Raw genomic sequence first — 25,385 nt, forward strand, 5'->3', positions numbered from 1 at the left:
ACCCCACACGGGGTGTCTGCACATGGCACAGAGGTGACAACACGCTCTCCAGTGGCACGGGGAGCCTCATTGTTGCACAGAGGCACTGTGGGCCAGCCAGCTACATGCCCCTCCAAAGCCCTTGGCTCTCCTCCCTCCCTCTGTCTCTCCATCCCCCTGGTCCTGTCCTCAGGGACACCCTGCATCCCCCACCCCATACCAGTCCAGTTCAAGACACTGTCAGATGCTGAGTGGTCCCCACAGCTGTTTAAAGCCTCTGCATGAGGTGCAGTGGTAGCAACACAAATCGAGTCAGGGGCTTGTGGGTGGGTGAGTGGCAGGGGGGCTGACATGGAGCCAGGCTGGGCAGAGGCAAGGTAGGGTCAGGTGTGCCCAGGGTGTGCTGGAACAGCTGGTCTCCACCACGACATTCAAGTTTTTCCACTTCTAGTCCTTTTCCTCACTGTAAGGACTGAGCCAGATCACAAGCACTCCAATTAAAACGAAAACAAAAGAAGAAGAGCAGAAAAGAGCAGAGAAGAGCAGACAAGAAGAAGAGGAGAAGAAGAGAAGAGAGAAGAGAGAAAAAGAAAAGAAAAGAAAAGAAAAGAAAAGAAAAGAAAAGAAAAGAAAAGAAAAGAAAAGAAAAGAAAAGAAAAGAAAAGAAAAGAAAAGAAAAGAAAAGAAAAGAAAAGAAAAGAAAAGAAAAGAAAAGAAAAGAAAAAGAAAAGGAAAGAAAAAGAAAAAGAAAAAGAAAAAGAAAAAGAAAAAGAAAAAGAAAAAGAAAAAGAAAAAGAAAAAGAAAAAGGAAAAAGAGAAAAAGCAAGAAAAAGGAGCTTTGATGAGCATCACAGTGATCCATTCTCAGACATTTCCACATGCCTGGCTGCTGCTCCCTCTTGTCCTCTCAGCCGGAGCCCATGCCTCTTCCGATACCCAGGAAAACATTTTGTTCTGCGTTAAAAGCTAAAGCTAACACATGACCAGCAAGAGGCAGCAGCTTGTTTAGCTCTTGGAGTTTATTTTAATTGTGGCCTTGTTTTGTAATGAGGACAGCCGCGGCAGGGGGAGCCTCTGGGATCTGGGGGGTTGTTCCAGAGGAGTTTCCTTATCAATAAAAAGAAGTCTTGTCTATTTAAATTTACAAGAACCGGATGGGATGAGTGTTCAGCTGCCTCCCTTTCTTGAAAGTTAAACCATACACATTTGCTTGTTAAGGATTTCAAGCTGTCCAGGATCACAGGTCCCCTTTCAAGTGCTTCCTTTAATATACCCACCCTCCATCGAGGAGGAAGGAGGGGGTAAGGGACAGGCCCTGTGCTCATGCTTACAAGCAGAAAACAGCCTGGTAAACCTGAGTAGTTTGTTATGATGATGCATGAAAAATAGGAGCAAAAAGACAAAAATCATGTGATTTTTATGCAAATCAGGTGAATTGGATGGTTAAAAAAACTCTGAATGTCAGGCAGATAAGATCACATACACCTAGAGCAGTGTCATGATATTCTTTGTATGTTACATTCATAGTGGAAACCAAAATGTGTTACAGAAATCAGACACCCACAAGAAGCTCTGAGATTGCACTGAGAACAGGTTCCTGCAAAGCACCAACCTCCGACAAAAAAAAAAAAAAAAAAAAAAAGAGAAAAAGTAGGTTAGATTAGAAAACAAGATAGTTCAGTTCAGCCAGGGAATAGGCTGTCCCCGTGCAGCGCACAGCCTGGCCTCCGTGCACGCACATTAATATGCACAAAACTCCTTTTAAGTAACATTGGTGCAGCAGCAGCCGTCTCTGAACAGACAGACTGCTCCCCCAACCCATCCTTGACTGCCACTGGGAAGGGGAGATTTGCGGACTGTCTTCTGCCAGGCTGAACTTTTCTCTCCCAGACACATTTTTTTTATTATTTTCTAAAAAGCCCTGGCAGCTGTTCTGCATGGGAAAGGGTAAGCCTCATGGCCTGAAGGAGTTAATTTCAAAAGAAAAAAATTATAGTGGGTCACTGTTTATTTAAGCAGTATTTTGTAAAAGACAGCACTGCTTTCCAGGGGTGCAGTTCACCTGGGAAAAATACACACTGGCCTCGGTGCCACTTAAAAACCATCTCCTTGTCCCCTGAGGGGGACAACCCAAACCCCAGGGTTCCCACTGCTGCCCAGCAGCACCTCCACCTCCAAGGGCCTTCGGTACCAGGTCTCAGGGAGGGCTAAATAATTTCCCACCACACCGTGCCCCGCATGCCAACAGGCAAGCAGAGGGGCTGCTTTTTGTCCAGGCTTTGCTGCAAGGGGAAGAAAAGTGGAAGCTGGAGAGGATGCCCCTTAGGGCGTGTGAGGCACCTGTATCAGAACCCGGGGCTGCTCTGGCCTCGGCTCCTGACAGCCACTCTGGCATGCCCAGAAACACCCCTGACAGCTCCGAGGGCAATGGTGCTCCAGCAGCATCACCCTGACCCTGGCACCACCACCACTTTGCATCAGGGTTGCAAAGGGTTGTAGCCTCTGCCTGGGTGAGGGGTTCTCCACAGAGTAGTGGGAGGTGGTTTTGAGAGGGGGGGTGCGTAGGGCTGTCCCCCACAGTGGGGATAAGGCAGACCTCCACCACTGGGGCCGAGCTGCTGCACCTCCATGTGTTGCACGGGCTCCTCGTGGGTGCACAAGAGCCGTCCCTAGGCTGAAGCTGGGGGGGTGCCCCACAGCCAACATGGGGGCTGATGGTGGCTTCTCACCTCCCTCAGCAGCCCTCCCTGCCACGGGGCCACCTTTGCCCACCAAGTGAAGCTAGTTGCCACTGGCCAGCAGAGGTCAGGGAGCCCACCCCACTGGGGCACTGCTGCTCTGCCCACCTGGCAGCCACCCTCAGTGCTACCAGCTGCCAAGGTGGTCCCTAGAGATGGGATGGGCAAGGGAAGAGGGTGACAAGGCCTTGCTGAGGAGGAGTCCTCTGTTTGATAGGTGGGGAGAGAGGCCCTGAGGAAATGACTCCATGCCTGGCACCCTGAAGCCCCTGGTGAGGCAGTGCTTTTGGGGCAGAAGAAAGGGGTGGGAGGAGGGGGCAGGTGACAGAAGCCCCTAGGGATCAGCAGCCAAGCCTCAGGTGAGTGGGAACTGGGAAGAGAAGGTATGAAACCAGAGGAGAAAGGCAAAAAACCCTGCAAAGGTGTCCAGGCTGCCCAGTTCCCAGCTCAACAGGGATTCTGAGTGGCTGCTCTCTGTGAACGAGAGGGATTAGGATGAAAATTCTGATGTGAGCTTAGCTTGGCAGTGGCCAGGCAGAGTGAGAAATCTCCCCCTAGAAAAGTGCTACTTGAACAGAAGCTGTGCTCGACCTCAGGTCTGCACCAAAAAAACAAGTCCAAGCGGCAGCCCTCACTGCTCCCCGATGTCCCACGGACGCTGGGCTCTAGCTAAAGTGAAAGTGTCACACGCTGCAGAGAAATGGCATACAGAAAATCCTTCCCCAACAACAACCCCCTTCCTTTTAATTTCATTGCTGTTAAAAGGAAAAAAAAAAAACAAAATCAAACCCAACTCAAAACGCCAGAGCAGAGTTTATATCCTTGGGTCAGTTCCTCCTTTGGGTGCTCACAGACTCCTGCAGCCCCCTCCCTGCCCAGGGTTGGGATCTGAGTGGCACAGCTCGAGCTGCTCCGTATCTCTGTGAATAATATTATTACGCTTTAAATACAGAAAAGCCCTCTCTCCAGCACATCTGTACCACCTCAAGTGTCTCGGGAGTACCGTCCCTGTCTTGCCATCAGGCTATTTTTAATGATGAGTCGGATCAGCAGAAGGGCTTTCTTCCTAATTTATTATATTCTTTTTTTTTTCTTTTCCTCCCCCTCTTTGCTGTAAAGCGTTTCAGTTCGAGAGCTCAGCTGAGAAATCCAAACTGAAGCCGAACCCGTGGACTTTTTGCGTTCGAGCCGGCCGCTCCGTCGGGCTCGGCGGCGGCTGAATCAGTAGCTCTGAGCAATTGCATTAGTGGACCGAGGGCGCGGTGACCTGCGGTGGTTATTCTCGTAAACAAATTTCTATTAATTGCAAGGGCCCGGGAATGCCATCGCAGCCCTCCCCCTGCTCCCTGCCACCCCGAGCAGCCGCAGCCACCTCGCTAAAAGCCGACCGGGGAAAAGAAAAACGAACCCTGCGAACTGCTGATCCCCCCCGCCCCGAGACAAACCCTCGCAGCAGGCCCACTGGAAATAAATACCGAAGGCTAAGGGACAGAGGGGCAGAAAACTCGGCAGATTTACATACCGAACGATACATTTCCATTCGGGACCGGGGGAAAGCTGGGGTGACAGCCCCCTCCCCCTGCAGCCCCTGCAAAACCATTCCGAGATACAGATTGCAAAGGCTTTGCATTATTCCCCCTGCACACCCCCCCCACCCCAGCAAAGGCCTTTGCCCAGCAATAGGCAAAAAGTGCCGAAATAAAATCTCCTTCCAGAAAAGCTAACGCAGTTTTGCATCCCCGGCACAGACATTTCCGTACAAGCAGAGTATTTACAGACTTACAGGTTATTTTGCAACAGTAAGAACAGCTACAAAGAATTAACCCACCATTCCAAAGACCTGGAAAAGAGAAAACGGATAAAAAGAAAAAAGAAATCTTTTTTTTTTTTTTTTGGGGGGGGGGGCCTAGAAAATCCTGGCAAAAAAATATGTTAAAATAAAAATGGAAACCCAACAGAAATAAGAGAAGAGTGCATTGCGGGGGATTCTTTAAGGAAAAAGCTTCTTTCCCCGAGAGTAAATCCCGCCGGAGGTCGTAAACTGAGCGCGGCTGTTTGCAAAAATTACTGGGAAAAAAAAAAAAAAAGGAAAAAAAAAAAAAAAGCTGATGGAGCGGAAAAAAAAAAAAAGGAAAAAACCAAAAAAACAAAAAAGCAAAAATCCAGTGCAATGCAGCAGGATCCTGGCTTTGCTCGCTGAGTTCTTTAATTTTGTTGGATTTTTTTGTTTAAGGGGGGAAGGTTGCTTTTTAAATGCGAAAGTGACCCCCGCCCCAAATTAAATATAAAAATAAATAATAACTAAAAAAAATAAAAGGCACTTTTTTTTTTTTTTTTTCTTCCCGTCTTACCCTCCCCCCCTCCTCCCCCAGCTCTCTCCGAGAGGCAACGGAAAAAAGCGGCTGGAGCAGGGAGAGTTAGGGGGAGAGGAGGCTTGGCGGGGGGAAGGGGGGTGATGTGTGTTTGCACCGCCCGGCCTTGCACCCGGGACCCCCCGTTCAGCCCCCGCCGTTGCTGCCGCTGCCGCTGCCACCGCCGCTTCTGCTTCTGCTTCTGCCGCCGCCGCTCCGCTCCGCGCCGCCCTGCTTCCGCGGCCGCGCGCCGCCACCCCGCCGCGCCCCACGTCACACACAGCACCCGCCGCCACGTGACCCGCCGCCCGGGCGAGACCACTGGGGAACGGGGGTGGAAAGAGGGGGGGGGGAAACCGGAGGGCGACTCGTTGAGACCCCCGCCGCCGCCGCCACCCTCCCGGTTAGCGGGTCCCCCCCTGGGCCGCCCCGAACGGAGCGGACTGGGGGGGGACCCGCTACCCGGGAGGGCGGCGGCGGCAGCAACCGAGCTGCAGGGGGAGGTCCGCGGCCCTCCCCGTGCTCAGATCAATGGTAGAGTCTGCAGCTCAAATTCCGAGAATTGGGCTCTGTTGATTCTTAGAACTGGGGTTCTTAGAAGTGGTGATGCAAGGAGTTTCTAGGAAAGCCCGGAGACCAGGTGATTGCTGCTTCTATTGCCGCGGCCGATTTTACCCTTTAATTCTCTCGCGCGCGCGCTCTTTTTTTTTTTTTTTTTTTTTTTTTTTTTTTTTTTCTTCTTCCCTCCTCTCTCTCCATTTTTTTTTCCCTCCTCTTTCCCTCCCTGCCCCACTCCGACGCCTGGCGCGGAGCCGCCTCTATATATTTCTACCCTTTTTTTTTTTTTCTCTTCCCCCCCTCCTTTCCCGCGGCAGGTGCTCCGACAGCCTTTTAATTTTCTTTTTTTATTATTATCTCCTAAATTTAACATTTATGTTTCTCCTGCTTTATTTAATTCCCTCATACAGTCCCCCTCTCCTCTTGCCCGTTCTCAGGCGAGAAAAACAGGGGTGCCTGCATGGCAGCGTGTATCAAGGGGGGTCGGGGGGGTGTCTCCTCTCGTCGTCCTCTCCCGGGGATTATCGGTTATCTGGGATTATTGGCTTTCCCGCACCCGTGACGGCCGGTGGGGACGGGCAGGACGGAGGCGGCGGCTCCGCTCTGCACCTGCAGCCGCCCTGCGGGCGCAGGACGGCGGCGAGCGCGGCTGGGGCTGCCGGCCGCCGGTGTTTGGGGTCGGCTCCCAGTGGCTGGGTCCCTAGGTCGGGGTGTGTTCTTTTTCTTCCCGTCCCTGTCCCCCCCCCCCTTTTGTTTTTTCCCTTTTTTATTTTTTTATTTTTAAAATTATTTACTATGCGTGTTGTGTCGCTGCTGTCTTTTCGCCATCGCGGAGCGGGGCTGGCGGCAGCGCGGGGACTCGGCTGCACCGGGCACCGCCGCTCCTGCCTTTCCGCATTATTTTCCCTTCTTCCTCTCCATTTTTATTAATATAATGTCGTTATTATTATTATTATTATTATTATTATTATTATGTTATTATTATTATAATTTGGTTCCCGATGCAACTGCGAAACGGCTGGTGCGTTTTGCAACCTGTGGCGGGGCTGCGCCGTGATCTGTCAAGCCCCGGGCTAGGAGCGGGCGGTGATGGAGAATACTTGCGGCATTTCTCTACCGGGAGAGAAGGGGGGGGGAGCCCGCGGGGAGGTTCGGCCGTCGCCGGCCCCGGAGTACGGAGGAGCTGTGGGCCGAGGCGAGGGGAACCGTCTTGCTTCGACGGTGTGTGCCGGGGCGGCCGCCATAGGCTGGAAAATAAAACAGGGGGAGGGGGGAAAGTGTACGGAGCAACTCTGAATATTCGCGCAGGGCTCAAAATAATAATTATAATAATTATAATAACAACCCCCGCGGGGAGGAGAGGGGGTCCTCCGGCGGGAGGAGGGCGGCCAGAGGAGTAAGTGGGGTGCAGCCGGTCAGAGGGCTGGGGGTCCCGGGTACGGTTCGGGGCGAGCACCCCGCTGTCCCCCTCGCAGCCCTTCCCCTGTGTTTACTACCGCGGCGGACTTGGCGCGGGGACAGGCGCTCGTAAATCTGCCGCCGGCAGCCGCGGGGCTGGCCCCCGGCCACACGCTATTCCTGGAGCGAGCGGAGAGCCGCGCAACCCCCGCGCACCGCGCAACCCGCGTGCCTCTGCGCCCCCCGGTCTTCCCCGCCAAAAAACCAAACCAAACCAAAACCCACAAAAAAGAAAAGCGGGAGGAAGAAGGGGAGAGGCATAAGGCTTGGTTTTTTTCGTTAGGTGTGGGTATGTATATTTTTTTATTTCCTAAAAAATAATGACCCTTAAAAAGAAAAAAAAGGGTCAAAACAAACCCGAAGAAGCCCAACTTTGTTATGAAAACTTTCGTGGTCGGGCGGCAGCGACCTCTCCCGGCAGCCCCCCCGACCCCCCCTCCCTTAACTTTGCAAAGTCACAGTATGAAATGTTATGAAATCGCCTCTTGGGAAGGAGGGAAACAGAAAGCAAGGCGTTTGTTTAGAGAAATCCGCGGCGGCCTCTCAGATGTGCCTAAAAAGCTGCCTTTGACCCCCCTGTTGCATTTCCAGGGAAGAGGCAAATCTGGACTTAAAACCATGAGTCAAACAACAAAAACAAACCCGTCCCGGGTTAGTTTTTTCCACTGACTTCAATAGGTGCAGGATTGGTGTGAAGGGAGGCTGGGGCCAGACGGATGAGGCACAGCAAGAAGTGCTGCATTGTTCCCAAATCTCCTTCTGGAGCCAAATTCATACCTGTGCCAGTCGAAGTGTCAGCAGGGCTGGGTATGGGATCAGGCCCTCATTTGATCTGGGGACGGTTATTGATTCCTCTGCTGAGGTTTTAAATGCTTTAAAAATTATTATGTCGTATGATTTCAAAGGTTTAAAGGATAAGTGCTTTAAGAGCAAATACAGGCTTCTCCCTGAAATCCTTGGGGGTCGTAGGGGGGTGGTGATGTTGGTTCAAAAATTGCTTTAGGAATATTGTAGGAGAAAGCTCTGTATATGCATGGGGAGGGAGAACCTGAGGTTCTTTTATTTTCTTCTAATGCTAGGATCTTAGGTTTAAAAACTTGTATTATAAATGGCAATTTTTGCCCCATGAAACAAATCATTGACCCATTAAAATATTCAAAGGGTGTCTAGCAATTTTCCAGAAGAATGGATTATTACATTGTTCCAGTAAGAAAAGACTTAATCTGTGAGCGTTCAATTTTGACTGGCAAAACAGATCAAAGATCTCTTGGGATGCATTTCAATTCCAATTTCCAGTCCTCCTCAGTTCTGACTGTCTGAGTCAATATTGGGAGAGGAAGTGGAGGTTAACTGGTTAGTTATTATTGAGAAGGAAGAAGTCGGAGTGAGAAGTGATCCTTGCAAATCCCACCCCAAAAAAAAAAAAGAAAAAAAAAATCAGTCTAAAGTCTTTATGACACTTTGTAGACATCCCTGTTTGCAATGCTGGGAGGACTCCAGCCTGCTGTCTGATGAGACAAAAATAAACCTAGCAGAAACATTAAGTTTTTTCAAAACAAGACTGGAAAAGCTCATAAAAATAATGTTGCTCAGGCGCGTTTTGAGTGAAACAGAATTACATCGACAAAATTATATGTTTTCCAGGTTTGGTTGGGGTGTTTTATTTTCCAAGGGGAAAAATTGCTCCTGCAGCAAAGCGAACTGGTGCCATCTAGTGTCATAGCCGCTCCCGGCCGGGGCAGGGGCTATCCGAGCCTCGGGAGAGGTTTCTTTAAGTGCTCGTTAAAAAATAGAAAATTTAAAAAATGCTTACCAGCTAGGAGGAAGGTGGCAGAGGAAGCTCTGGATGCCACTGAACTTACTTAAGGAGCCTAATTGGAAAGAACCGAGTGCTTATTAAAGTCACTGACGTTTCCATATGGATTTCTCTCTGGGCCTGGCCATGCAATCACATGTGAAAATCTTTCCGAGTTGTGGTGTTAATCTACCCTTGAATTTCTGCCTCATTTAGGATGTATTGGAAAACTATAAACTCTGCTTTTTTTACCCCCCTCCCGTTTTTTTTTTTTTTGGTTTTTTTTTTTGGTCTTTCTAGGAGGGGGCTAGTGGGGGGAAAGCTTTCAGCCCAAATGGAAGCAGCCTAGTATTAATTTGTAGGAATGGCGCTTTGATTTTTATTTTTTTTTTTTAGTAAACAGTAATGTCCTCAAAAATCCATTACAAATACAGGTGGTACAACTTCATGAGGCAGTCCTGTGTTTTAGCAGCAGAAGTGGGTGAACTCTCATTTTATGTGAATACTCCTTTAAAAATAAAATCTTTTTACAAAGTCTCTAGGTGAGTAAAACGGAGCTCTAACCAGGAGGTGCATTTCTTACTGTGCAGCTTCTATACCTTCATGTATTTATGGCATAGAGGTTGAAGAAATGTTTCGTTCTCATTTTAATCCATGCGCTGTAATGTTTTGGCTGCAAACTCGACATGAAAAGCTCGTACTGATTCAGTTAGAGCCTGAAAGGTTGTTTTCAGGTTTCTGAGAAGTTTGTAAAATCTAAATTTGGTGAAAAGTTGCCTGTGTGCTCGTAACCTCTTGTTCCATTTTATAGTAGCATGAGAGTCTATAAACAGGAGCCCTGTGTGCTGAGTGCCTGTATTCTTTTCTAGATCTATTTTTAAACCAATTCTTCTGTTTGGCAAAAAGTGACACTTGGTTTCCATGTTTACAGCAGGCATTGGCAAACCTCAAGAGTTCACAGTTTGCAGTTTGGTTAGACGAGTATCCAAAAGTCAGCATCTGACCAGTAAACTCCTTCAGACTGCAAATTTAGACTTTAGTCCTCCTTGCTTTTTTTTTTTTTTTTTTTTTTGTTAAATTTTGCTTGTCCCTGTTGCTGCAGGACACTGGCAGCCAAAAAGACACACAGCCCTGCGTTAGAGCAAGTATATAGTATTCAGGACTGCTTTAAAATCTTGGCAGTCTCCACAGAGCTTCACATCTAAAACACAGCAGAGACCTAAGGGTGCTGGGAGAGTGGAGGGATTTGAGAGCAATACTGATTATTTTTTTATTTTTTTTTTTTCCCCCCCTCCCCCTTTCTCCTGGTCAGTGTGGTGCCTTTTGGCTGTATGCTGGGTATGCAGGAGGAATGTGGGATCCCTGCTTACAGAGGGGAGAGCTTGGGAGAAGCACACTGCAGGACAGAGGGTCCTAATGAATGTGTCCTGTAGTACGGGGCACCCTCTGAAAGGGTCTCCTTAAATCTGTGTGATTATTTAAAAATAGGGGTGAAGAGGTGCCTCTTCCATGGCCACAGGACCCCATGCTGCATGTATGTTGCATCCCATCCAAGTGGGATGCCAGAGCAGTTCATTGCAGCCAAGGTGAGCTCTGACACCCTCAGGTCCAGGAGGACAGATACAGGGAGGGGACAGTAGGTGCCAGCTGATGATTTACTGCTGTAGTGGAGGGTGGGGATCATGGGACACCTCCTCTGAGCCCAGCTGAGCTCAGCTGCTGGGGATGCCCAGCTCTGGCTGCACCTTGCCATTAGGTTGGCACCTGGATGCATTATGCTGTGTTGGCAGAGTATGATGCTGGTCACTTGCTTCCTGGAGAAACTCTCTCAGCTTCAGCAGGGACACAGTTCCTGCCTGCCCTTGAAAAATTCATGTGCCAAATTGCTTGGGGTCGTTTGAAGTGCTGAAGGAAGCTCGAGTCCTCACTTCCCAAGGGCATGCACTGCCTCTGCCTTGCAGGCAGAGCTTGGCTCCATGGAGGGCTGGGGAGTCCTCTCTAGTGGAAAACATTGGAGGCAGTTTTAGCGTGCTTCCCCCCCTCCCCTGCGTTTTCTTCTGCAAAGACCAAAACAATGTGGAGACTTGAGCCGGGCCAGCTTTCAAGGGCAATCCTTTTAAACCCTCTTTTGAAGTACAAACTATAAAGTTCCCTGCAGCGCTCGAGAAAATATGCAGTTTTCCTGGTTCCAAATGCTGATAATAAACCCGTCCAGATAATGTATTGCATTTCCTAGAAACATTTGTTTGCTGGCAGGAAATTGGATCAGATTGAAAGTTAGCAGAGACCGCTCGATAGAGCGAGCGCAGCCCACTCACAGAAGGGTACGATGGAAAAAACCGACAGGGCTTGCACTAGTGATTCTGCTTTTGATCTGTGCTGACGCTGTGTGCTAGGACTTCTCTCACTCTCTTCTTGGGTTATTATTAAGCCAGCCACGTTTTGGCCTAGACGCCGACCAGAAGCTACTAAATTAATAAAACTCTGCTGTGACAGCCAAAGGACGCTTGGTGCCCCCTAAGTGCATGATATCAGGAAAGCTTAGCTGGGTGCTTGCACAAAAGCATCCTCTTCACTGTGGCATGTGCCACCAAGAAGAACTGTGCCAGGAGTGTATGTGGGTCTTCCACGCTACCCCATTTTCTTGGGTGTCCATCTGGTCCCTGTTCAGAAGAAGACAAGCATCCCTGGGCAGGGTGGAGGGGCAGCTGCCCGTGTACCCTGGTGGGCGGCAGAAGTATTCCTGTGGGGCTGGGACTGAGGAGGAAAGGGAGGGGGATGTTGGAGCTTCCCCTTGGGCGGGCAGTTTCAGAGAGCTGTGTGGTATGGGGGTGTGGGGAAGGGAGACTTCACTTAGCCACCTCTCAGGGTGATGTGAGGGAGTCAGCACTCCAGGCTCTGGAGGGGTAGGAGACTGGGGCCCACTGAGGGAGGGTGTTTGGTGTCTTCCCTTGACTATGCAGTTGGGGATGGGAGAGGGGCAAAGGCAAAGGGATATGCCCCATGCAAAGAGGGGTAAGGAAGAAAGGTGTCTCCCCTTGGCACAGGGCTGGAGGATGGTGGATGGAAAGGCTTTCCGTATAAACGGGAGAGGAGAGCAGATGGATGGAGGGATTTCCCAGTGCATGGCAGCAAGATGGATGGATGGGGGGGGGAACGGGCAGTGAAGAGAGAAGTCGCCGGATCTCCCTTCTGCTCTAGGATTGGGGAGCTGTGAGGGTCTTTCCTTTGCATGAGGGAGAGCTGAGGGGTTCCCTGCAGGTAGGTGCTACCTTCCCATGTTTGCCCAGCTGGCTGCAGGGAGGGCAGAGCCAGCCCTGGGCTCCCTTCCAGGAACGGGTTTTCTCGGGGAGGTGCCGGCAGGGAAGGGCCATTCCCTGAACCACTGGGGCAGACCCATTGCCTTCCTGGAAGGCAGCAGCAGTGGCAGTCCCATGTGGCCATCCCCGAAATGGGTCCCGTGCTTGGCCCAGATTTTCCTCTCTGGGCAGTTGGAGCCCTGAGCCCTGCTGGAGATCACACACCTGCAAGGTACCTGGCAGGAAAACTGGAGGTGGGGGGCTTAGGGTGGTGTTCTGGTCTCAGCCTAGTGGAGCCTCAGTGGCCTTTGAGGGAGGGGGATGTAGGAGGCTATGCTTGGCTGTGGTGGTTTTCTGTGTTCCCCTCACTGGTCTCTGCTCCTTGTTTCTGTCCCCTTCTCTGTACGTCTCTGGGGAGCATTCTGCCCTGCTGGGGTGCAGAGCTGGTTCTGAACAGAGGCCGGGAGGGGCAGGATTAAGGTGGCTCAGCACAGTGAGGGGAAGGAAGGTCCCTTTCCCTTTTTTGTGCCCACATCCTGCAGTCGGGAGCTGCTTGGGATGCACCTGCCCGGCTCTCGGGGAGCCATGGGTGTTGTGGCAGTGCTGTGCTGGGGAAGGGTAGTTTGGGAGGATAGGGAGGGGGCTGTGCCGTGTCCAGCTCTGGGAGAGGAGCTGTGTGTTTGCCTGTCTGGGCAATGCTGCAGGTTGAGGGAATTTGGTGACAGCGGCAGCTCCTCAGGGGCAGCTCCTCACGTGATGCTCACAGGCGCAGAGTTCATCTCCCAGTTTGTAATTCGGTTGGTTTATGGACAGGTCACCTCTCCGTGTCTGTGACACCGGGGTGAGTCCCCAGAAACCTGACAGAGCGTGTCTGCCAGCACGGCCGAGGTCGGGATGCCAGCCAGCTGCCCCAGATGCGTACATCCACTCACAGGGACACGCAGATGTCTGCTGGGCTCCTTGCAGGGGGCCACAAGTCCCTTGGCTTGCAATAGACGGTAGCAAGCGGCTGGCAGCGAGCGTGTACAGAAAGGTCAGAGTCTGCAGTATTTGGGAAATGAGTCACTTTTTGAGAGTGCATAAAGTTTTAAGCCAGCCAGGCTAAAAGCGGCTCTGAAGATTTGCATTTGAGGGCTGGAATGGGTTACTAAGACACCCCTCTGGCTTTTGCATGTGCTACATTGCCTTAGTTCTCACCTCTTCATCTTGCCCTAGTGTCTCTGGGGGCCTGGGTGGAGCTTGGGATCCAGAACTGCACAAGTGATGCAGATTTTCCCACAAGGGAAAAGGAAGGGGACCACTGGATGGTCTCTCTGCAAGTGCTGGCAGCCTTACAGTCTCCAAGTTTTTTGGGGTTGATCCTCAAAATAGTGTAATGATGAAGGTTCTCTTATGTATTGTGCTTCTTTCTTCTGGGGGGCTGCCTGAGGAACTTCTTCCTGGATTGATGCCAGGTCAGTTGTCTTTGCTGGTTTGTAGTAAATTTGGGAGTAATAGCATGAGCTCTAGAGGCAGTGAACTTCTGGGTTTCTTTGCAATGCTGCCCCAAACCATGCTGCCCATGAAGCCAGCAGCTGGAGACTAAGCCCGTGGGTTGGGGGAAGGCTTTTCCAGCAGCCAGAGGAAGACATTTGTTCTGGGTCCTCATCCGTCTCCGCCGCTGGCTTCCTCTGTGATCCTGGCCAAGCCACTTCGGTGCTTGACGCCCATATCCTCCCAAGTCTGTTTGGCAGTCCTGTCCCAGGGCATTTTCACCAGTGGCTGGGGCGTGCAGGCATTCAGAGAAGGGTGGTAGCTGTTTTGGAAGAGTGGATTCAGGCTCTTTCCAGGTTTCTGAGGAGATGGGCAGCAGATGTTTGCGTGTAAGTCGTAGCAAGTTGCTGGGAATATGGCATTGCTCTTGCATGTGGCACTGGCCAGGAAATTGATCTTGGCAGGGTAAGAGTTATCTCCAAAAGAAGTGGTGAGAAAATTCTCGCTTGACTTCTCTTCCCCACCTGCCTTTAAGTTCCTGAGTCATGGAAATGAAAATCTCCTTGGCATACGCCCATGGTTTGGGCTAGAGGGTGTGGAAGAAGCTATGATTGGATTCTCAAAGCTTGTGGTTGTGATAAGAACGTACTGTACCGGAAGAAACAAATGTTAACCTTGCTGGAGAGTAGAAGGTTTGTTATCTCTAGCTTTTATCCAGCTGATACTGGAGCGAAACAGCAGGCTTGTGTCCTGCCACGGCCAATTCCTAATTACCAGCTAATGTAGCATTTGTTTTCTTGTGCTTTTTTTGTAGGTTTGAAAGAAACTTTTGGACTGTGAATTGAGGCATTGGGTATGTAAATATAAATTTTGTGCTTTCCCTCGTAATCCCCCCTTTCCCTTTCCCATGTTGAATGAAATATTTTACTAGCCCCAGCTGGAGCTTGCTCTTAAAAGAGCAGCTGCTGTGTAGAAAATACTGTTTGTTCATATACCACTGGGGAAGGAGGAGTTGGGACTGTGGGAGAAGGTTGATCATGGAGAAATTTGATGCTGAAGATGCATGTTTCAACCCAAACTTCAGGCATAGGGAAATGTGAGTTCTCCTGAGTGCTAGTTGGACACTCTGAGATAGGTTAACAGGTGTTGTGCTGAGGGAAGGCTTCATATTCCTCGACTAACCCAAGCCTTGCTCACTGGGAGAGACAGCGCTGTGCTTGTGGGTAGCAGCCTGGCAGGTCAGATGAGTTCTGCTCCTCACTGCCACCACCGATTCATTGGGAAACTATGGACAGGTCTTCTCCAGGGTGACCATCACTTGGGAGCAGGAAGTAGTTTGCTGGTGGGTGAGGGTTGGTGCTTCACTCTGGGGTTGTCCAGATGTTGAAATCCTTCAGCTTCAGTTGGGACCTTCAAGACTTGTTTTGATTTCTGTGGCTGCATTTGCAGCCAGCTAGCAGACATATGAGGGGGATGGCTGCTGAGGAAGATCTGAAGGCTGGGAAGCTGTGTTGGCAGCTTCATGGAGATGAACCCAAGTGGTGGTGGGAGGAGTGGGCTGGGGTGGAGCCACCATGGGCGAGGCAGGGAGAAAAAGGAGCCAGTTAGCTAATCCTCAGGAGGGTCTGGTCTCCCTCACCCACCAACTTGCTTGGTGAGACTGAGACATGCCAGGTCTCGCTGCTGGTCAGGAGACCTCACCAGGCAGCCTGGAAGGTACTTGGCATGGTGCAGGTCTGTTTGTCTTGGGACTGAGGAGCTGGTGCTGTCCCTACCAGGGGCCTCTGGCCTTCTGAGGACATCCCAGAGCAGTAGCTGTCTCTTGGCTGGATTTAGAGTGTTTGCCTGGCTGCTTCTCCATTCCCATCCTGCTCCTGATTCTGTTTTGAGTAGACTCGAGATGGCCTCACCAGCAGACAGCTGCATCCAGTTCACCCGCCATGCGAGTGATGTCCTCCTCAATCTCAACCGCCTCAGAAGCCGGGATATCCTGACCGACGTCGTCATCATCGTGAACCGGGAGCAGTTCAGAGCCCACAAAACAGTCCTGATGGCCTGCAGGTGAGAGCAGGGTCCCCTCCCCGCCTTCCTTCCCTACTCCATCCTCCCCAAGAGGCTGGTGGGCTTCAGAGGCAGAGAAGCCAAATTGAAAGGGGCTGCCAAGAAATTAAATTTATACCTGCAACAGGATTAAAGCCGAGACCTTTCCCCTCCGATGTGGTGCCCACACCTCTCCTCTTGCATGCCTGCACTCTCTGCTCGTTACACATGCCCACATCTGCCTGTGGAGACAAAGGGGAGCACAGCATTGTGAGGCACATCCCTGAAGGCAGAGCACAAACTCTCAGCAGTGACAGGACATGAGAGGGGAGGGGGGGAGAGCTAGATGCTCAGTGGGGTGAGCAAGTCCTCTGTGACCGCAGTGTCCCCTGCTGCTGCTATTTTTGGACCTATGCCTCTCAGACTCCTAGCCTGCTGGCTGCACCCACCTTTTGATTTTTTTTTTTTTTTTTTTTTTTCAAGCCTGGTGGGGTCTGAAATCCCTTTTCAGCTCCTTGGATTGCTGGAATTGCTTTCTAGTGAACACTAATTAACAGCCCGCCATTGCTCAGTTATGTTAGAGCAGATGCCTTCCAAGGTTTCCTGCTGACAAAGTATAAAGATTTGAAAAAGCCAAGGTTTGACGATTGAGACATCAGAAAAATGTTTTGCCAACATTTCCTTTTATTTGTTTTTTTTCTGCCTGGTTAAAGAGTGATCATGAATGCCCCAAGAGGCTTCTGAAAGAAATGAGTCACAGTGGGAAGGGGGTGGTGGTAAGAACAACAACAACAACAAAAAGGGGAATTTCTAAATGGAGGCAGTGGGGAGTTGTTGAGCAGGTGAGATCTAAAAGCAGGCTGTTCTAGTTGGGAAGAGTGCAGTGCAGAGGACGCTTACTAAGTTAAGAAACCAAGCTTGATAATAAGAGGGAAGCTCAGAGAATTCTTTAATTACCTCCTCCTCCCTTCCCATTCACAAACCCCTCTGTGCTAAGGAATTTCAGAGAAATTCTCCTTTCTTTCTCTGAATTGTCATGACAGTTGTCTTCTCTCCTGTTTCCTCTCTGCAGTGGCCTCTTCTACAGCATTTTCACTGACCAGCTCAAGTGCAACTTGAATGTCATCAACCTGGACCCTGAAATTAACCCTGAGGGGTTTTGCATCCTCTTGGACTTCATGTATACATCCCGCCTGAACTTGAGGGAGAACAATATCATGGCTGTGATGGCCACAGCGCTGTACCTGCAGATGGAACATGTGGTTGATACCTGCCGAAGGTTTGTCAAGTCTAGGTGAGCTCCATGAGTGAACTTCGGAGGGGCTGGGATGATGTGTTTGGGTGGGAGGAGGGAGTACTGATAAGTATCTGCAAACTTACCCTGAGAATGACCATGTCTCTCTGCTTTTTGCCTGGCTTCAGTGAAGTGGAGATAGTATCTGCTGTGAAGACCCCAAGGGAAGAGTTTTTGACTGGACGGATGCTGAGCCACCCAGAGGTGATGGCTTATCGGAGCAGAGATGTCTCAGAGAACGGCATGCCTCTCCAAAATGGTTCCCTCTGCAATGGGAGGGCCTTTGCACCAAGCTTGATCAATAGTTTGTCTGGATCCCCCATTTCCTACCATGGATACAGCCCTCTTCCTCTAAACAGCTTCCTTGTGGATGATGAGTTGCGAGAGATGAGGATGCCTCTTTCTGAACTCTCGAGGGCAGGTGCCTTCTCCAAGGAGAGGATCCTGCCATGTGACAGCTCCAGGACCATCCCTACTGAGTACATGAGAACCATTACAGATATCTCGGCTAACATGTGCCATGCTACCATCTATGCTCCAAAAGAAGGTGCTGCTGAAGAAGCCAGGAGTGACATGCACTACAGTGTAGCTTCTGGACCCAAACCTGTTGCTCCTTCAATCCGGAACAATCCCTATTTCTCTTGTGACAAAGTGGCCAAAGAGGAGGAGCGGACCTCTTCAGAGGATGAGATCAGCCAGCACTTTGAGCCCACCACCACCCCCCTGGACCGCAAGGGACTCATCAGCCCCCAGAGCCCCCAGAAGTCAGACTGTCAGCCCAATTCACCTACAGAGTCCAGCAGCAGCAAGAACGCCCGTATTGGTCAGAGCTCCACGTCCCTCTTCACCAAGAGCCCCACAGACCCCAAAGCTTGCAACTGGAAGAAGTACAAGTTCATTGTCCTCAATTCCCTCAATCAGAGCACCAAGCAAGACAGCGCTGACCAGAACGAGATGGGAACCCTCTCTCCCCACACCTACATGCCCATGTCCACTTGTCAGCAGTCCATGGAGCCAGAGCATCTCAATGTGCAATCCCCCACCAAGATAAGTGTGAATGGTGAAGACTCTACTATCCCACAAGCAAGCAGACTCAACAATATTGTTAACAGGTAAGAAGATTTTCCCCCTGTCGTGAGAGGCAGGACTCACTGCGTTTTTGGTGGGAGTTTGGAAGTGTGTGAAATAGCAGTAGTATTGAACTGGGGAGTTTAGCCATGAGCAGGTGAAAGCTTCTCATTTGGTGGAGCACTGACACCAGCTGAGTGCCAGCCATCCCCACCTTTGTGGTGTTAGCCTGGCCTGGCAATGGAATTTGGAACACTGGGTCAGGAATCCCTGGCCCCCTTCAGCAGTTCTGGGTGGTTTCTAGAGCCTGGATTTGCCCAACCTGATTTTCACCAGAGTCCTTGTGCCTCAAGCTTTTGGTTGGCTGTTAGCCTTGGGAAGGCCAAACTGCCAGGGAACAGTATGCCATCTTCTCAACTTTGGATGCTCTTTGAGAGGTTGTTTGGTGATGAGAACTAGAAGTATTGAACCTCAGGGACTCAGGTGTCTGTCAGGGCTATGCTGTGCATCTTACAACTGAAGTGTCCTCTTAAAACATGGTTGTCTGGAAGGGTGCAAACAAGGGCCCAGATGCTCAAGTGCAGCAAGAACCTTCTCACAGCTGTGTGCTTTGCTGTCCTTCCACAGGTCCCGGGATGGGTCCCCTCGGAGCAGTGAAGGGCAATCCCCGCTGTATATGCATTCATCAAAGTGCAGCTCCTGTGGCTGCCAGTCCCCACAGCATGCTGAGATGTGCCTTCATACCCCTGGCTCAAACTTTGGAGAGGAGATGGGGGAAACCCAATCTGAATACTCTGACTCCAGTTGCGGTGAGTCTTGCATCCCTGGTCACCTTTTTCAACCAGCAGGCAAGGGGGCTGTGCAGTCTGGGGACCAGTCCAACTGGTGCTCATTGTCCAGACAGGCAGTCAGACCTGTCCCTGATGCTTGTGGATCCCAAGGTGCTTTACAGTCCCCTCTTAACTGTCTGACCAGCTGTGTACATGCATGTGAGGGACGCAGGCACATGGGAATTGCTTCCTTCCTCCCCTTCTCCAGCACTATCCAGATATTTTGGGCAGGGAGTTAGTCACCTGCTGCAAACTTGGCAGCTGAGGACAGGAAACGAAGTGCACCCCACCCCACAAGAACCAGAGGAGAACAAGCTTGGCCGATGTAATGACCCTAATGGGGATTGGGCAAGATGGTGTGTCTCATGCATCTGTCATGATAACCTTCATTATCAGGGAGCCAAATGTTCACATCTGGAGAAAAGCAGATAATGAAGCTTGCAATCTTGTTGCAAAACTCCACAAGACCAGAGACAAGTATCTGTGCACCCATCTGCCTGTAGCTCAGGGATGGGGAATGCAGAATTGTCACCACTGATGTAGGCAGAGATCCACAGAGGGAACCCCACTGTGGTGATACTCAAAGCTACATACAGCACTGAAGAGTTAGGCACCCTCCTACTGGTGGAACCAGCCCTGTGCTTCAGATGATGATGTTTTTTTCGTGCTTGAGGAAGACATCTATGTATGTAAAGGTTTAGGACCTCTAAAGGTGCTGGAGTTGTTTCAGAGTGGAGCATTCATCCTTTGGAGGATGCCTGATAACATGGGTGCCTTTGTGGACCTCTGAAAGATGGCCAGGCAAGAATGCCTTCCTCCTTGGAAGGAACCTGTATTTTGCTGAAGGAGAGGTGGCTCATGATGACTTTGCTCTCAAGCTGTGCATGTTGTTGCTTTGTGCATAAGGAGTTCAGGAGGTAATAGCACAATGCAGGCACTGTTGACCACAAATGTCTGGGCTTGTCTTTTTGTTCCAAAACTTGCGCTGGCTTCCCCTCTTCACCACCCAAACCCCATCCTATGGCTCATTGAGGAGCTGACCCATGCCTTGCCTATCTCATTGCTCTGCTCTCTGCCCTCCCAGAAAACGGAGCCTTCTTCTGTAATGAGTGTGACTGCCGGTTCTCTGAGGAGGCCTCTCTCAAGAGACACTCTCTCCAAGTCCACAGTGACAAGCCCTACAAGTGTGACCGCTGCCAGGCCTCCTTCCGCTACAAGGGGAACCTTGCCAGCCACAAAACCGTCCACACAGGTATGGTGTCAGCCGTGGAGACAACTTACTGGAGAGGCTGAGGGTTGCTGGGCATGAAGGTGTTAATGGCTGGGTTCATCTTACACATGCTGTCCCCAAATGCTTTCCTCAGCACTTCCAGGGAGCCCTTGGGCAGAGCTGGGAAGGTGAAGATGCTCCTGGCTTTGCGGTGGGGATGGAGTTTGAGCTCCTTTGCTGTAAAGCACCAGGCATCACCGTTTCTAAAGGCAGCTTCGTAAAACACATGGCTGGGAGCAAATGCTTGGCATCCATGTTACTTTAAGATAGACTTAGAAAACACTTAGGGAGAAGTCTGAGGTTTTTTTCTGCCTTACATCCTAGAAATCCCAATCATATCTACCCTGGCAGAAACTCTGCTGATGGGAAAGTCTGTGAACAGATGGACTCTGTGAATCAGCACTATGAAAGCTGAGAAAGGAAGGGGATATTAAGGGTTTAGTCATTTGCTGACAAACCTGGGGATTTTATTTTTTTTTCATGCTTTTATTAATGCTGAGCATGTCAACAACCGGTTCAGTGGCTGGGAAGGAAAGTCTGTGCTGACAACTCAGTGCGGCTGTACTCTGTTGAACATGAAGTCTGACAGCCTCTGCTGAGCTCCAGGAGGGCTTCGCAGGTGGATGAGTGCCAGGGCAGGGCTCAACAGGGTCAGAGCCTGGAAGCAAAAGAAAAAGGCAGGAAGGAATAGGTGATGGCTGTTTCCTCCTCCCCTTTGAGCCCACCTTCAACTATCATAAAGAAACTACTTAAAACCTTCTTGCAGCTTCCTCCATCACCAGAAAGTCAGCCAGGGCCAGGAGCAGTGATTGTAGCTGAATAATGACTTGGGAGCTGGGTCACTGGGCATGCCCTGGCTTTCTGCTCCATCTGCTCTTCTTGCTTCTCTAAAGGGGTGATGAAAGGCCAGGGCAGGATGTGCCAGGGACTGCAAAGACCCCAAGGAGAGCCAAGTGGGCCTGCATGGCTTATCCTGACTGCAGGGAGACACAGGTGCCAACCGCTGTTGCGGGGCCAGGATGAATGATGCTGTTAATCCTTGCTGGCAGAGCTGCCCAGCTTCCTCTCTTTCCCTGAAGGCTACAGCTCCCAGCCCTAAAAAGAAAAAGTGCCCACAGTATCTGGATACCTCCTCAACTCCCACTGAGCTGGGGACACCACAAGCTGTTCTCACCAATGCTGCTTGTCGAGCCAGCTCCTAAAGTGACAGTGTTGGTCTTCATTCCATGGGGTCTGACAGCTGAAGAGACTTGACTTTGGGGAACACAATGAATGACAGGGGCTGATCACATCAGTACTTCACCCCTCACGCTTTCTTTTTGGCTCTGCAGGAGAAAAGCCATACCGCTGCAACATCTGTGGAGCACAGTTCAACCGGCCGGCCAACCTGAAAACCCACACACGCATCCACTCCGGAGAGAAACCCTACAAGTGTGAGACCTGCGGGGCCAGATTTGTCCAGGTGTGTGTGACCTCTGGGACCTGCAGGGCCTGGGGAAGCAGGACGTGGCCAGACCTCTTGCCCAAGACCAGTGATGCCTCATGGCAGGGAGGATGCCAATGGGCCATGTTTGCTGCTTTGGGCAGCTCTCTTCGTGGTGATGTGGAATAAATTAGGGGCCCCAAGGTTAATGAGGGCCAGTTTGGCTCAGTAGAAAGCCTGATTGCGGGTTTTAGCTCCTCTCCTCCATTTGCTGTTAAAGATTGGAGGTGTCCATAAGACCTTAGACACGTGTCCCTGACTCCCAAGCTAGAACCCAATAGACCAAAAAAAAAGATGGCTGGGCAGAACCTTGCCCCTGCTGGGATGCCCTTGCTCCCATGGAGATGCCTGTGCTCCCAGTGGGATGTGCTCTTCCCTGGGGCTGTCCTCACCCAGAGCTGCTCTCTCTAGGTGGCCCACCTGCGTGCTCATGTGCTCATTCACACTGGAGAGAAGCCGTACCCCTGCGAGATCTGCGGCACACGGTTCCGGCACCTGCAGACCCTCAAAAGTCACCTTCGAATCCACACAGGAGAGAAACCGTATCATGTGAGTGACCCCGTTGGTTTTGGGTTTTTTTTTTTTTTTGAGAGGCTGGGGGAGGATTCTGCCAAATGTGAGGGGCTGGGAAGACACTGGTGCATTCACATGTTGCAGCACCTCAGTGCTCTTCACAAGCCTCATGAGATCCCATGCCAAGGTCGTGTCCCTGCTCCTTGTGCCCCATCCCTCCCTTATGCATTAGCTGATGCCCATGTGGTATTTTGGTGTTAGCGGCTGCATTGGAAACACTGACGTGCAGCCCAGGCTGGGTACATCTTAGCTGCTCTTCTTTACTTCCACCCCATCTGGAAGAAGGTCATGCTTCTCCAAATAGCTATGGCTTAAATTACAGCTGCTGGCTGTATGCAAGGATGGGGGAAAGGAGCAGACAGCCTGGCCTGCGGTCCCCTGTGCTGATGGCTGTAGTGAAATGAGGCAACCAGGTGCTATTAATTGCCAGACAGTGGGCATGAGCTTGTGTTAAGCCCACCTGTGCCTGATTAAGGAGGGCCCTAACTGCGCATGAGCAGGATTAGGGGGCCAATAAAAGGTAAGGCCTGGAACACAAGATCATGCCCACTCCCTGGCAATTAGTGGCACCTGGTTGCCTCATTTCACTACAGATGGCACCCGTGCCAAGCAAGCAGCCTGTTTTGCCTCCCTTGCAGCTCTGGGAGCTCCCAGCTCTTCGAGGCTTTTCAATCTTTCCCCATCTAGAAGAGAGGGAATTGGAGCAGGGTTTCTTGTCCAAACATCCCTCTGAAGCCATCCAGGGGAGAAAAGCAGCTTCTGAAATAGTCCTGAAGCTGATTTGAGCATCTAGATAAGGAGCTTGGCATTATGTCCATCAGAGCCAAGGTCCTTTCCTAAGGGACCTCAGCCTTTGTGCATCCCACAAAGCAGAATGCACTGCTGAAAGCCTGAGACAGGGCACTTCCAGTTGCTGCTTCTCCCACCACATGCCCAGCTTTCCCTTGTCCACTGCTATAATGGGCGCAGCACCCTTGGGGGGGCAGGGGGAAGGAGGCTGGCAGAGTACCGGTGTTTGCTTTGGGACCCTGAAGAGAGGGATGTGTCCCCTGCCATCTCATTTCACACCTTCTGCCTTTGCCTCCCCCCGCAGTGTGAGAAGTGCAACCTGCATTTCCGCCACAAAAGCCAACTGCGGCTCCACCTCCGGCAGAAGCACGGGGCCATCACCAACACCAAGGTGCAGTACCGCATCTCGGCGGGCGAGGTGCCTCCAGAGCTCCCCAAGGCCTGCTGAAGGCAAAGGGTTTCCCCAGGAGGAGGGCATCTTGGGGAGAAGCTGTCCAAAGGATACTTGCAACACTTTGAAAGAAAAGAAAAAAAATATGATAATAATAAAAACAATTCATCACATGATGGAGTGCCTCTAAACCCATAGTGCAGATAGGTGGGCAAACATTAGAGATATAAAAAAAAAAAAAATGACAAATACACGGGTTTTATTTTTCCCAGTTATGTGAAGCGAAAAGAAAAGTAAAATTATTCAGATCTTACTGTATATAAACCATAAAAAAGTAAAAATAGTCATTTTAAATGTCTGTGCAGTGGAGTGTTGATAAACTCTGGAGTCTAACCTTCACAGCCTTTGCCGTTTGAAGATGAGGAATGTAATGTTGACTTATGGGAACAGATTTTTTCTTTTGTATGCAAAATGTGTGTTCTTTTAAAGAGAAAGTATGCTATTAAAGAGAGGGCTTTAACTTTTTTAACCAAAGGTGAAGGAATCTATGGCAGAGTTGTAAATATATATAGATATAAATATATAAATATATATATAAAATAAATATATATAGACCTTTAAAAAAAGCTATATTAAAAATATATAAAATGCATTAAAGGCTCAGTTGGACTCTGCAGGCAGAAGCCACTCTGAGAATCTTTATTATGATAGAGCACTTAACAAGATATTTTAAAGTATTGCATCTGTACAAGTAAGAAAATATTTTGTCTAAATGCATCAGTGTATTTGTATTTTTTTGCAAGTGAAGGTTTACAATTTACAAAAAAGTGTGTATTAAACCAACAAAGCTGCAGAAGGAATTTAAAATAATAATAAAGTGTAATTTTTTTTGTTCTAGTTCTCAGTCTGTATATATGTAAAATGTGGTTTCGCACGGTGCCTTTCTTTTCAATGGAAGTTTTCGATGTATGGACTATATTGAGCTCAGTTTCTTCAAGGTACAGCCTGATGTTGCAAAAGGAGTTTTGGTGGAACTCTATTGGAGAATGTTTTATTTTTTTGATTATTTTTTTTGTCTTATTTTACATGCTTGTGTTATAAACAATCTCGGGAGACAGGGTTTGGGCTGTGTCTAAACTGCATTAATGCATTCTGTAAAATATAGCTGTACAAATAAAAGAATAAAAAGAAGAAAAGTGAAGTATGATAGAGTAAGGGGTCTGTTCTTGCCTGTCATTCTCCTTAAGCAGCTGGAAGGTGAGTTGGTGCCCCAGCAAGGGGCTGAGCATCCCAAGCCCCAGCAGAGGCTCTTGGCTGGTTGCAGCCCTGGACTTGCATTGAAGGCAGAGCTCACTGAAGCCCTGACTCTGTTTCCAGTACTGAGTGAAGATGGTTTCTGGCATGAGGTCAGAGCAACACTGGAGCTCACTCATCCTGGTGGGGACTGGCCCACTGTATCACCACCTCAGCACTATGCATTCGCACCCAGTAACCAACAGAAATAGGGCAGAGCCTGTGAGACACCTTTTGCTGCCCAGCCCAGGGCTGGTTCCAGATGGTTGGGTAGTTATTAATGAGTTATTTATATTTCCTGGAAACTGATGCATTTGCCAGAATTGCTCAGGGAAGAATGCTGCCTGCTGCTCCTCTTGCTTTCCAGCCTCTGGGGCAGGGGGTGCTGCTGGTTCTGCTGTCTTGTGCAGTGGAGCAGGGTCTGTAACCCCATCCAGGAACTCCCTGCCTAATAGTTATCCCTGGGGTGCATGCAAGGGCCTGGTGCTCTGTGCCAGCAGCCCCAGCAGCTCTTTGCTGCTGAGGGCTCACTACTAGCAGAAAAACCAAGAGCCTCATGGAAAAATCTTCCCTGGATTACAGAGGCAGGACCTGCTAAGTCCTGGGTGGGGTGTGAGCTGCTTGTTTCATTTTTAGTTTAGTTAATTCATGGATTCTTCTGGTGCACGGCTTAGGGGATGATTCACGGTGGGAGGATTTGGAA

The 25,385-nt window shown here is 50.1% G+C and overlaps 1 protein-coding gene and 1 long non-coding RNA gene across 4 annotated transcripts; one reads left to right on the forward strand and one right to left on the reverse strand.

Moving 5' to 3' along the window:
• Positions 1 to 3,773: 3,773 nt before the first annotated feature.
• On the reverse strand, positions 3,774 to 5,260 carry LOC139799864 (uncharacterized). The gene is made up of 3 exons (XR_011727501.1): positions 4,501 to 5,260; positions 4,240 to 4,305; positions 3,774 to 3,984 (listed from the first exon to the last, which is right to left on the reverse strand). It is a non-coding gene; the product is annotated as an uncharacterized lncRNA (long non-coding RNA).
• A 333-nt stretch (positions 5,261 to 5,593) lies between these two features.
• Positions 5,594 to 24,590, forward strand: BCL6 (BCL6 transcription repressor). 3 transcript variants are annotated; one of them, XM_071752338.1, is made up of 10 exons: positions 5,594 to 5,708; positions 14,466 to 14,504; positions 15,545 to 15,712; positions 16,764 to 16,985; positions 17,114 to 18,097; positions 18,681 to 18,862; positions 19,968 to 20,135; positions 21,485 to 21,615; positions 22,048 to 22,185; positions 23,303 to 24,590. In XM_071752338.1, exons 3-10 carry the CDS (start codon positions 15,552 to 15,554, stop codon positions 23,444 to 23,446), a joined length of 2,130 nt encoding a protein of 709 aa, XP_071608439.1. In that variant the 5' UTR covers positions 5,594 to 5,708; positions 14,466 to 14,504; positions 15,545 to 15,551; the 3' UTR covers positions 23,447 to 24,590. The 3 variants fall into 3 exon arrangements, with proteins under 3 accessions (XP_071608439.1, XP_071608441.1, XP_071608440.1); XM_071752340.1 differs by lacking the exon at positions 5,594 to 5,708 and adding an exon at positions 12,252 to 12,432; XM_071752339.1 differs by lacking the exon at positions 5,594 to 5,708 and adding an exon at positions 14,248 to 14,343.
• The last annotated feature ends 795 nt before the right edge of the window (positions 24,591 to 25,385 follow it).

The sequence above is a fragment of the Heliangelus exortis genome, chromosome 9 (assembly GCF_036169615.1).
Source record: "Heliangelus exortis chromosome 9, bHelExo1.hap1, whole genome shotgun sequence".
NCBI classification, from domain to species: Eukaryota; Metazoa; Chordata; class Aves; order Apodiformes; family Trochilidae; genus Heliangelus; species Heliangelus exortis.

Coding starts and splice junctions, on each gene's coding strand:
- BCL6 (XM_071752338.1), top strand. CDS start 15,552: ATGGCCTCACCAGCAGACAGCTGCATCCAGTTCACCCGCCATGCGAGT. Junction 16,986..17,113: donor CGAAGGTTTGTCAAGTCTAG/GTGAGCTCCATG, acceptor GCCTGGCTTCAG/TGAAGTGGAGATAGTATCTG. Junction 18,098..18,680: donor CTCAACAATATTGTTAACAG/GTAAGAAGATTT, acceptor GTCCTTCCACAG/GTCCCGGGATGGGTCCCCTC.